Source organism: Passer montanus, unplaced genomic scaffold (assembly GCF_014805655.1).
Source record: "Passer montanus isolate IOZ18808 unplaced genomic scaffold, ASM1480565v1 scaffold115, whole genome shotgun sequence".
Lineage (NCBI taxonomy): Eukaryota > Metazoa > Chordata > Aves > Passeriformes > Passeridae > Passer > Passer montanus.
The window spans coordinates 1,558,349-1,570,340 of NW_024358167.1; the positions used below are offsets into that span (position 1 = coordinate 1,558,349).

The following is an 11,992-nucleotide window of genomic DNA, read 5'->3' on the forward strand; positions in this document are numbered from 1 at the left end:
AGGAGCATTCCAATCCCACCCGTGTCCTCCCCAGTCACACTGAGGTGTGTTCCCTGTTGGAGTTTTGGGAATGTAATTCACCCTGTTGCACAGCAGCACCCCAGGTCACACATTCCTGGGGGGGATCAGACCTGGGACACCCCAAAATGATGCAGATTTCAGAGAGAGGACAGGGAAGACGAGCTGGCCTCAAGCCTGGCAGCTTGTGGGGTATCTCCATGAGGACAGGATCCCTCTGGCTGGGATGGTGGGAGCAGGGGAAGGGCTGGGGTGCTGCCTTGGGGGGTGCAGTTCCCTTTGGGGACAGCCTGGGGAATCCTGGCACTGGGAAACAGCACTTGTGCAGTTCTTGAACTCCAAATCCTGAACTCCAAATCCAGAGTTTGGGACAGAAGCAGGTTTTCCTCGCAGGAGGAAAGCTGGAGGAAGCTTTATCAGAAAAAATTGCCATGGAGAGGTTTGAGGGGATCAGCATGGTCACGGCACGCTGTCACTGGGTCATGGGACGCTGCCACCACTGTCACCATCTCCCCAGGAGATGTGCTGAGGCTGCAAACCTCCTCTCCATCCCAGGCACCTTCCTCTGCCCACAATGCCCCAGTTTTCCAGGCTCAGCACGGCTGAGGGCTGAGGCATTTTGGGAGCCTGAAGACAGCCGAGGTGACCTCATCCCACGAGTATTTTCTTGGCTCCCTCTCCCCGCTCCAACGCCTCGGCGATAAGGCTGGGCTGAGGTCAGTGGGAGGGTTTGGCATTGCGGAGCCGTGTGTCACCCCGCGGAGCCTGGGACACGGCACCTGCGCTTCCCTGGCTCCAGCCACGTCCCGAGGCCCTGCCCCATCCCCCAGGATGCTCCACCTGGGAAGAGGGTCCCCGCAGGCAGCCAAAGGTGCCCCCACCACTGCCCCCAGGTCAGGCTGCTGTTTCACCTTCTCCTGGGGAAAACAAAAAGGCTGAGGATTTTCTTACCTCCAGTATTAGAAAGAAGGAGAGGAAACTCTTCAGATCACTTTCCAGAGGGGTGTTATCAGCTCAGGAGGGGTTTCCTGCTGCCAGAAATAGAGCATGTTAAGATAGGAAGGGAAGCAGGATGACACAGCCATAGATAAGGCCGGGGGGATGAGCCAGGAGAGGAACCCTGGGGGCTGGGGGAGCTGGGCTGCTCCCTTGGAGCTCAGGGGGAGCCCCATCCACCTGGGAAAGAGCAGGGCAGAGCCACAGCTGGCTCCTTGCAGAGATGCTGCTGGGCTTGGTGTGTTGGAGTGGTGCAACATCCATCCGCTGGGCCTGGCCCAGTGTTTCCAGACTCTGCACGTGCTTGGGGCAAGTGCTGTGCTCTCGTCTCCTCCCCACACAAAACCAGACCCTCACTGGGGCTTCAGGGTGCCAATTCCCACAATTCAACCTTCATCCATGAGGATTTGTCTTGTCACTAGGAAAACCGGGCTGGAAAATCTGTTTATTGAGCTTCCAGGTGCTCCTCTTCCTCCAAGCGCTGACTCCATCTCTCTGCATTTTCTTTCCATGCTCCCTTGCCTTTGAGTCTGGTACTTGCTACACTTTGGAGATTTATTTTTTCCCCCATTTTTTGGGATATAACCCAGAGGTAGTGAGCTGTGCCTGCAGTCCTGCACCTGCTATTGCACCCTGGGTGCCTCGGGGGTGATACCAGCATGTGATGGAGCAGAAAAATGAGGAGATGAGGCTGGAGACCCCCATGCCCCCCTCCCCAGATCAGCCTCCCGGCTATGTGCCAGTCAGAAGTTCCCTCAAAAGAATGGGAGCTTAATGTCCCGGAGCTAATAAGCAATTTTCCCCTGCACCTGCCTCTCCCCGCCGCCTCCCCTTCGGCCATCTGCCGTCTCTGGACTCTGCACCGGCAGCCGGGGGCACCGGGGCTGAGACAGGGCTGGTGTTTCACTGCTTTGGGGCCGGTGTTTCACTGCTTTGGGGCTGGGGGTGCTGAGACAGGGCTGGTGTTTCAGTGCTTTGGGGCTGGGGGTGCGCAGTGTCCCCCCAGAGAGGAGCCGGGGTGCTTTGAATGGGGAGCTCAGCCCCTGATTGTTTCCTGTGTCCTCCCAGGGAGGGGGGTGGCAGAGCCCAAAAGGGGAAACTGAGGCTGGGAGAGCAGCAGGGAACACTCAAATGTGCCGAGGCAGACACGAGCTGGCAGGAATTGCTGCATCCACAGGGAGCTGGCATCCCCAGCCAGGGGGGTGTGAGGATGCGGGACACAAGGAGGGAGGAATGCAAGGAGAGGGACGTGAAGAGGGGATGCAAGGAGGGGGGAAGGTGAGGAGGGGGGATGTGAGATGGGGGATGCAAGAAGTGGGATGTGAAATACCAAGAGGGGGACATAAGGAGGGGGCGGGACCGGCCCCGCATTCCGGGCATAGCAAAGCCCGGCCCGGCCCCCGCGGCCCCGGGACGCTCAGAGCCGCCGCAGCACCGCTCCGCTCCGCCATGCCCCGGTGAGTTCCGTCGCTGCGACCCCCGACCGGCACCGGGGACCCCCCCGGTACCGGGAGTTCCCCCGTACCGGGACCCCCCTGACCGGCACCGGGGCCTCCCCCGAGCGGGATCGGGAATTCCCCGGTACTGGCACCCCCACCCCCCCGGCACAGGGAACCCCTTAGCACTGGGACGCCCCCGACAGGGATCGGGACCCCCGACGGCACTGGGACCCCCCCGGCACGGGGATGCCCCCTGGGGAAAGGACGCTCCCCCGGAGCCGGGATTCCCCCAGCTGGGATAGGGACCTCCCTCGGCACCGGGACCCACCCGGACCAGCAATCCCGGGACCGAGACCCCCTTGGACCGAGATCCTGCCGGCCGGGACTGGGACACCCCCCTGGGGCTGGGACTCTTCGACTGGGGTGGAACCCCCCTGGCCCAAGGAAGCCCCCAGCCGGGACTGGGATCCCTCCACGGGAAAAGGGCGCCCCCAGAACCGGGACCTTCTCTCTGGGACCGGGACGCCCCCCCACACCCCCCCGGCACCTGGACCCTCCAGGGGCAAAGACCCTCTCCCATGCCGGATCCACCCCCAGGGACTGGGAACCTTCCTGGAACCCTCCCAGACGGGACCGGAACATCCCCACGGTACCTAGAGCCCCCGCCCCACGGAAAAATCCCAGGACCTTCACCGGGCCACCTCTGCAAGTCCAGGACCTCCGGGTCCGTGGATGGAGGGTCCTGTCCATCTCCCGGTGGCTCCGTGCCCGGTCCCGTGGGCCAGTGCCAGTCCCGGCTCCACGGGGCTCCAGCTCCGGAGCCAGCCCGGCCCCGGGCGCGCTCGGTGCCGGTGCTCGGCCACCCCGCCGCGGAGGCTGCTCCGCTCTCCCGCTGCCGCCACGGGCTCCCACCCCTCCGGCACGTCCGGGCCGCATTCCTGGCAAACAATCCCGTGTCCATCAGGATCCGGAGCGTCCTGCCCCGACTGCTTCCCAACATTCCCGTCTGTCCCTCCCGCAGGTGTCTCGGCGTGCCCGGTCGCTGTTGAGGTCCCCCGGGACGCCCTTGTCGGGTGGAAACGTGGCTCTGCCGCCGGCACGGACGGACATGAGGACGGCGGAGGACTCGAACGGCACGGTGCTGCACCGCCTGATCCAGGAGCAGCTGCGCTATGGGAATCTCACGGAGAACCGCACGCTGCTGGCCATCCAGCAGCAGGCCCTGCGCGGCGGCGGCGGCGCCGGGAGCCCCCGCTCCTCCCTGGAGAGCCTCAGCCCCGAGGAGAGCCAGATGGTGCAGCAATCCACGCGGCAGGAGCCGCAGGGCCAGGAGCATCACTCCGACCACGTCTACCTGGAGAACAGCGTCTACCGGCTGTGCCCGCCCAAGGGCGAGGAGCTGCCCACCTACGAGGAGGCCAAGGCGCACTCGCAGCTCCTGGCGTCGCAGCGGGGCGCGGCGCTGCGGGCCGAGAGCGGGGCCCGGCGGCCCGACGAGGGGCTGAAGGAGCTGAGGCACGGCCACGTGCGCTCGCTGAGCGAGCGGCTGATGCGGATGTCGCTGGAGAGGAACGGGGCCAAGGCGCAGAGCCCCATCAGCGCTTCCCACAGCTTCCCGCAGCTCTCCCGGCAGCAGCTCGCCCCCCTGCGCGGGCAGCAGCCCGAGGGCACGGAGCCGCGGGGACCGCCCCCGGAGTATCCCTACGTGATCCCTTCCCAGGACGCTTACCTGGCTGAAGCCCGACCCTGCTCCCGGGAAGGTGCTGGGTTTCAGCATCCTGAGATCAGGTAAAACTGTGGTTCCTGGGCTCTGCTTTTGGATGCCTCTCAGGAATGTCCAGGATGGATGATTGGAACTTGCAGGATGTGAAGGGCAGTGGGGGCCCGGAGCAGCTGCTTTTGTCCTCGCTGGCCCAGGCCGTGGGGTCTGCTGGGTGCCCCCCATTCTGCTCCTGTCCCTGGCTCCCCCAGCATGGTTGGGGTTGTCCAACCAGTGAAGAAAATCCCACTCCCACAGCAGGCCCTGCCTCCTCCCCATGCACCAGCAGGGAGCTGGGGGTAACTTAGGGGATAATCTAGGAGCTGGAAGCAGCCCAGGAAACAGCTAAATGTGGAATAGGTATGGGGCAGGGTGGAAGACAAATATGCTCCCTGCTCCACAGAATCCCATGCCTGAGCTGGGAATGTCCATGTAACTTGGAGTTGCCGCTGAGCAGAGCCTGGGCTGGTGCCAGGTGGTCTGTGGTCCCTTTGGCAGCCCAGTGCCTGTGGCAAAGCCCCAGGGTGACTGTGAGATGGACATCTGGGGGTCCAGGCATTGCCTGGAATTTGAGGAGGACTGGAAACAACCTCTTCCATCGTGGAAAATGATGAGAAGAAGGGAATTGTTGGCTCATCGGGAGGACACACTGCTCCCAGCCCTGCCGATCTATCCAGGCAGAGAGCGATAGCATCTCCAGCAGGAAAACCTTCTCCTTGCAGGGAACAAAGAGGGGAAGGGGAGCTGCGAGGAAGATGTATTTATTCTTCCTTGCTCCTATATCATCCCACAGGAATGCAGGCTCTTGGCGGGCAGCCCGCGGGGGAGCGCAGCGGGGCCAGGCGTGCACAGCCACCCTGCTCAGGGTATTCCAGGAGGGATGGTGAGGTGGGATGCTGGAGCAGTGGCACAAGGGGCAGCCAGGCTGACCTGGCTCTTCCAAATATAAAAAGGACATACCCACAGTTTGGCAGTGAGGACCTGTCAGGAGTCTTTGCACAGAAAATAAGGAAAATGCCACCTTCCAAGGTGCATCCTATGGCAGGCTGCCTGCAGCATTCCCAGGAAGAGAGGCACCTGGGGGGGTGGGAGCCCATCCAGACCCACTGGCCAGGTCCTGGAGGGGTCAGCTCAAAGGCATCCCTGCAAGATGGGATTTGTGTTTAGACATCGAGCGCTTCCCAGTTCTAAAAAGCAGGACAGGCACTTCCACCTCCTTTGCGGTGACTCGGAGGCACCAGCACATACTTGATGTGATGCTGGAGCTGCAGCCAGCTCTCCCCCCGTGCCAAACCTTGACACCCCTCCTCGCTCTCCGCAGGGTGCTGCCCAGCTCGGTGCCAGCCGCGTTCCTGCCGCTGTGTCCGGGCGCGCTGGGGCCGGCCGGCGTGGAGGCGCTGGTCAGCGCCCAGGCGGTGTCGGCCGGCAGCCGCCTGGCCCGGGCAGACGCCGTGCTGCGGGAGAACGAGAGGCTCCAGCGGGAGAGCGAGAAGCTGCGGCGGGAGCTGGAGAGCTGTGCCGAGAAGGCGAGCCGCATCCAGAAGGTGAGGGAATGGTGGCAGCTTCCCGGGTCCCTCCTGCCCGGGGCGATGCTGGAGCAGCTGCTGTGAAAATTCTTCACCCCCTTTAGTGATTTAATCCTTTCTCCTCCTCCCTCTGGCGGCTTGTTCCCCTCGGAGCAGCTGCGGCACGGCAGCCGGGTTGGGGAGAAGGAGCCCATTCTCCAGTGACCCTCTCCCTCTGCCTGTCCCCCATCCCAGCCTCCACAGAAAGCCCTTTGTGTGGCTGTCTACAAGGGGCGGCTGTTCCCCGTGCCTGGGCTATGGCAGAGCCAAAATCTCTGGAGAAAATCTTCCATAAGAGAAAAGACTGAAAAAACCAGTTTTCCCCCCCAAAACATGTGCTGGGGTCTGTCAGAGCCCAGGATGTCCCCCTGACAGTCCTGGATGATCTGAGCCCCAGCCAGGGGGCTTTGAAGCCCTGGCAGAGGGGTGAGAGACCCTGGCATGCAGCCAAAGACCCCTGTGGCTTTGAGTTCGACCCATGGAACAAATTACCACCTTTGTATGAAGAATTAAAGGTCACAAAAGTTTAGATAACATAACAGTAGTTGTCACAGGGCAAAAGGCAAAATTTAAAAGAATTTTACTGTGTGGGTCCAGGGGGCAAAATGGGGGGATTTGGTCATTGTCCTGTTCTTCTCCCTTCTTATTCCTAGCCTCCATCTTCCTGGTGATGGTGGCACTTTGGGATTGGTGTAGAGTAGAAAGTCACTGTCTAACATAGGTGATAGGTATTGGGACATAACTGTAAATATCAAATAAGTATAAAAGACAACACCAGCCCAGGGGTGGGCAGTGTGCCTCAGACTGACCTGCAGAACAGACCTTGGCAGGCCAGACAGAAAATATTGAGAACAACAGCTGAAGACTTCTTCTTCAGCTGGGTTGGGGAAAAGAGACTTTTTAGCACACCTCGGGATCATGTCAAGCAGAGGAGATCCCCAGAGGGGTCAGCTTGGGGTGCACTGAGCTCCTCAGGCAGCTCAGGTTGAGCTGAGCACCCCGGCTGGGCTTTGGCTGGTATCTCCCTTTCCTCATTCCATGAATATCTAACCCTGGCTTGTCCCTTCCTCCACCCCAGCTGGAGAGCGAGATCCAGCGCATCTCGGAGGATTACGAAAACCTCGTCAAGGCGTCTTCCAAGCGGGAAGCCTTGGAGAAAGCCATGAGGAACAAGAGAGATTGTGAGATGCGACGGCTGCAGGATTTCAACCGAGACCTGAAAGGTGAGGGACCCTCTGTGTCCCCCAGCTGTTTCCATGGGAAACCAGGCTTTCCCCCCTTCCTCCAGCCAAAATCTTGTATTTAAATCTTAATTGGGTTTGATTCTTTTGGACCAGAGCGGTTGGAATCGGCGAACAAGCAGCTGGCCAGCAAGAACCAGGAAAACCAGGAGAGCAACCAGGGCAGCGTGGCCAAACTCCTGGCACAGAGTAAGTCCTGGGGGACACCCGTCCTTGCCCGGCTCCCCTGGCATCTGCGAGCAGGGCTCGGCTGGAGGAGGAGGCGGGTGTCGGCGGCAGCTCTCGCCCTTCCCCAGGGAGGACGGAGCAGTTCTTGGCGCTGGACTCGAGCCATTAATCCCGGCGGCCGGCCGGCGGCGTGACCCGCATTCCCCACATTCCTGCCGCAGCTCCGGCTCTTCCAGCACCGAGCCCGCACTCCCGCCCCACGCCAGCCCGGCCGTTCTCTCCCTCCTCCCTCCTGCACTTCGCAGCCCTGCCAGCCTGGGCTTTTTTGGGAGAGAATGTACTTAAATTTTAGCGGAGAGACGTGATATTTGTGTTAGTAGGCAGAATTGCATCCCCTACCCTAAGGTGTCTGGATTCACGCCAGGCAGGTTTCAGCCTTCCTAAGCTAAAATTTGGGCTGGAATTTGGCACGTGGAGGCTTTTGGCCATCTGCCCAAGTGGCTGGAATGCCCCTGACCCCCTGTTTGATAGAAGAACTGGAGGAAGGGCTGGCATGGCAAAGAATCCCCACTGTGCTTCACGGACCAGCCTTAGGGAAGCCGAATGTGTGAGATTTGTGGGGTTCCCTTGCAGGCTACGAGCACCAGCAGGAGAAGGAGAAGCTGGAGCGCGAGGTGTCCCTGCTGCGCAGCGCCAATGAGGACCAGCGGCGGCGGGCAGAGCTGCTGGAGCAGGCGCTGGGCAGCGCCCAGGCGCGGGCAGCCAAGGCAGAGGCCGAGCTCCGCAAGAAGCGAGCCTACGTGGAGAAGGTGGAGCGGCTGCAGGCAGCCCTGGGGCAGCTCCAGGCCGCCTGCGAGAAGCGGGAGCAGCTGGAGCTGCGGCTCCGCACCCGCCTGGAGCAGGAGCTGAAGATGCTGCGGGCTCAGCAGGTGGGTGCTGGTGAGCCACGGCGGCTCCAGCGAGGCACACGGCGGGTTCTGCGTCCTCCCAGCACCTCCTCATCCTCACTGGGGCTTTGTTTTGGCTGCTGCAGAGGCAGGCGGGCACCGCGGGCGCGGGGACGCCGGAGCTGAGCGCCCACACGCTGTCGGAGCAGCTGAGGGAGAGGGAGGAGAAGATCCTGGCGCTGGAGGCCGACATGACCAAGTGGGAGCAGAAGTACCTGGAGGAGTGCACCATGCGCCAGTTCGCCATGGACGCCGCGGCCACGGCAGCCGCCCAGCGCGACACCACCCTCATCAGCCACTCCCCACGGCACTCCCCCAACAGCAGCTTCAACGAGGACCTTCTCCTGGCCAGCCACAAGCACCAGGAGATGGAGAACAGGTTGGTCCCACCTTGCCAGAGGCATTTGGCCCCTATCAAGCTTTTTGGTTGGGCAGTGCCTGGATCCTCTTCTTCCCATCCAGCTCCTCTTGCAGCTTCTGCCTTTTTTCCTCTCCAGGTTAAAAGCTCTTCATGCCCAAATCCTGGAGAAGGACGCTGTCATCAAGGTCCTGCAGCAGCGCTCGCGGAGGGACCCCAGCAAAGCCCTTCAGGGCTCCCTGCGGCCGGCCAAATCCGTGCCCTCCATCTTCGCTGCCTCTGCCGCCCCAAGCTGGCCAGGGGCTGGCCAGAGTGAGCGGGCATCCGAGGGCAGCTCCCGTGGCAGCACAGGTAAATGGGGACACCCGCCTGCTCCCTACCTTCACTTGGTGGTGGGGACCTGCTTGCAATTTTCCCCTCTGGTTTTGGAGTTAGAGAGCTTAGGAGGGGTGATTCCTCCATGGCCAGCCAGCAATCACAGAATCTCAGAATGGTTTGGGTTGGAAGGGACCTTTCAGCTCCTCTTGTTCCACCCTCTCCTATGGGCGGGGACACCTTCCACTAAACCAGGTTGCTTCAAGCCCTGTCTAATCTGGCCTTAAAAACTTGAATGCTTTACCTTGAATCCCTAACAGAGTCTCCTCCAGCAGGCAAAGCCACCACTGAAGGGACAGCAGTGTCCAGTGCCCTTCCCTTGCCATCCCACTCAAAGCACGGCAGCAAGGACGGCAGCACGCAGACAGACGGAGCAGCCGGGAGCAGCGAGCAGGGCGAGGGCACCGCAGCTCTGGGTGAGTCCCCCCAGATGGCACGGGGCAGGGAGCTGGGATGGCCCAGCACGTGGGCTTAGCATCCCTGGGAAGGGATTTGCACAAGCATCAGCAATTTTTTAAGGCATTTTTGAGGCCCCAGTTGAGTTGGGTGGGTTTGAATCCCTGTAAATCCTTTCTTTCCCTGCAGAGAGCTCGGCTGCTGCCAGAGCCCTGGACCTGTCTGACATGGTGGAGATCCTGATTTAAAGCCACCCGGGGCTGCCCAGTGGCTCCCACACCCCTCCTGCCAGCACGTCGGAAGGAGAAGCATCTGGGAAGGAGGGGCCGAGCCGGGAGCTCAGCGGTGTCCCCTCAGCCGTCTCGGCAGTGACTGTGGCAGGGTCACTGTCCCCCTCAGTGCCCACACGGGTCCCTGGCTGCGCAGGGCGCGCTGGAGCCCGGGGACCCCGCCGTGGCTCCATCCTGGCTCTGTCCCAACTTCATCCCCATCCCAGCTCCCACTTCTGGGTCTTGGCCATCTGCACCCACCCAGGTGCTTGGGTTCTGACTGCAAAATCCCTCTGATCGCCCGAACTGTGCCCACAAGCTGGAGTCTCTGCACCAGGGCAGAGCTGAGAGGGCTCCTCTGTGGGTCCCCTCGACCACCCCCATCCACGTGGCCAAACCAAGCACTGGGAGCACCAAACTTCCATCACCCGCACCCTGCCTGTCACGGGTGGGCGAGGGCTTTGTGATGGGGTGACAGTGAAACAAAAATGACAATGGAGGGGATGAAGGGTGGAGGAAAAGCAGAGGTGAAAGGCTCCGAGGGTGCTGATGGAGGCAGGGGGATGTGCCACTCTTCTCCTGGCTGCATCCCCTGGCTACTGGCAGCTGGCTTCTGCCCGTAGCCAGCACCAACATCCTGCTCCTTGGAGCTTCCCATCCTCGCCCTTCGTGTAAATATATATATTTTTCTTTATTTCTTTCCCCTTTCAACATATGCATTTGCTGGCCAACTGCATTTTTTATTTTTCTCTCCCCAGACATGTAAAAAATGCGTTCGGTTCTCGTGCATTGTTTACAAAATGGAAAAGAAACAAAAAATTATGAAAGAGGAAAAAAAAACCCCAACCCCCATGACTTAATATATTTTATATTAATATTGGTATTTCTTTTTAAGTATTTTTTTCGTGCTGTGAACTTTTTTTCCTGCCAAAGACGACAAGTTCTCGTTTGTGCGTTTTAAGTTATCTTTAAGTATTTAAACATAAACCTGGCTGTTTCGTTATGCCACCCTATACCGAGATTGCTGTAGCATTCCACTTGGTATAACAATATTTTAATAAAAAAACCCAAATATTGATCCATGGATTCTCTTTTTTTTCCATGAAATGCAGAGAGGTGGAGGTGCCACCATAGGAAGGGGGTTTGGAAGGGCTGGTTCACATATCCTTCCCAGCTCCTCAGGGCAGAGATTTGGGGTGCAGATGCATGGGAGAGAGGAAAAATGTTAAAGAGCATTTCTGCATTCCCCAAAATCCTATTGGGATCCCATTCCCCTCACCTTTATGGGGGAAAAGGATGGAGTTGCCTAAAAGTGTTGGTGTGGTTTCCTCCCTGCTCTGGCATCCCTGCATCCCCGTGTCCTTGGTTTCTGCATCCTCGTGACCCTGCATCCCTGTGTCCTCAGTCCTTGCACCCTGCTCTCCTTGATCTCTGCATTCCATAACTGCATCCTGATGGGATTGTCCTCCTCTTCCTCACAAAACCCCTTCCTGCCCTCCTCAGCCCCTGCAGAGGGACTCCCTGATGTCTTCCAGCACGGATGGACCTGGTTCCCAAGCTCTCCTTGCCTTTGTCAGCCATCGCCAGGCCCTTCCCACTCTGCCTGGCTCCTTGATCTTCCAGAAGACCAGAAGTTTTCCAGGGATTGGACTTTTATTTTCTGATAACTGTGGCATTAATGCTTCCCAGGGAACATCCCTGGGGACTCTGCCATCTCCAGCCAAGCCAAGGCTTTCCCTTTGTGCCACCCCTTGGCATTAACTGGGAGCTCATCTTTGCTATCCTGCTGTCCCTGGGTACCAGGAGCTCTTGTGCAACAGGGTTTAGCTTGGATTATGTGGAACAACAGCATCAAAAATCAGTTTTGCTGCCAGCTCTTTCATGGAATCATGAAATTGTTTAAGTTGGAAAAGCACCTCAAGAACATCAAGTCTGACTTAACCCAGCACTGCCAAAGGCACCACTAAGCCATGTCCCCAGGTACCCCATCTACATGTTTTTCAACTCTTCCAAGGATGGTGATTCCATCCCTGCCCTGGGCAGGATGCCTTAGGACTTCATTGAGGATCACTGGTCCTGGTGGGTCAGTGATGCTGAATCCCAGCTGAGTCCAAACCTTCCCACTCAGGAATCTGGAAGAAATATGGCTAAAAAATGAAAATTTGGGTCTTTCTATGGCTGTGGGACAGGTGTCCATTCCTGAGGAGCAGATTAGGGAGACTTGGAGCAATGTGAAGCTTGGAGCTGGGATTCTCCTATGCACCAATGGCTCCTCCTGGGTGTTGTGAGCAGGGAAATAAGCTCTGCCCATGCAGAAAGCTGAAAAGGACCTGAAACGGGGCCAGGGATGGGAAGAACAGGGTGGGAGGCTCACAGGGAACTGCTGAGGTCCGGAATATGTCTGGGGGATTCTGGTGCCTCCAGCCAGGGCTGTACCTGCCCTGCCTCCCCCAGCTCCTGC

At 59.5% G+C, this 11,992-nt stretch overlaps 1 protein-coding gene across 3 annotated transcripts; it reads left to right on the plus strand.

Moving 5' to 3' along the window:
• The first annotated feature begins 2,370 nt into the window (after window positions 1-2,370).
• AMOTL2 (angiomotin like 2) lies at window positions 2,371-10,609 on the plus strand. Of its 3 annotated transcripts, none has more exons than XM_039696913.1 (10): window positions 2,371-2,471; window positions 3,475-4,241; window positions 5,534-5,756; window positions 6,856-7,000; window positions 7,115-7,207; window positions 7,820-8,115; window positions 8,220-8,512; window positions 8,631-8,842; window positions 9,127-9,282; window positions 9,452-10,609. In XM_039696913.1, the coding sequence occupies exons 2-10, from the start codon at window positions 3,562-3,564 to the stop codon at window positions 9,508-9,510; spliced, it is 2,157 nt and encodes a 718-aa protein (XP_039552847.1). In that variant the 5' UTR covers window positions 2,371-2,471; window positions 3,475-3,561; the 3' UTR covers window positions 9,511-10,609. The 3 variants fall into 3 exon arrangements, with proteins under 3 accessions (XP_039552847.1, XP_039552848.1, XP_039552849.1); XM_039696914.1 differs by having other exon boundaries at window positions 9,139-9,282; XM_039696915.1 differs by having other exon boundaries at window positions 9,142-9,282.
• The last annotated feature ends 1,383 nt before the right edge of the window (window positions 10,610-11,992 follow it).

Coding starts and splice junctions, on each gene's coding strand:
- AMOTL2 (XM_039696913.1), top strand. CDS start 3,562: ATGAGGACGGCGGAGGACTCGAACGGCACGGTGCTGCACCGCCTGATC. Junction 7,001..7,114: donor TTTCAACCGAGACCTGAAAG/GTGAGGGACCCT, acceptor CTTTTGGACCAG/AGCGGTTGGAATCGGCGAAC. Junction 7,208..7,819: donor GGCCAAACTCCTGGCACAGA/GTAAGTCCTGGG, acceptor GTTCCCTTGCAG/GCTACGAGCACCAGCAGGAG.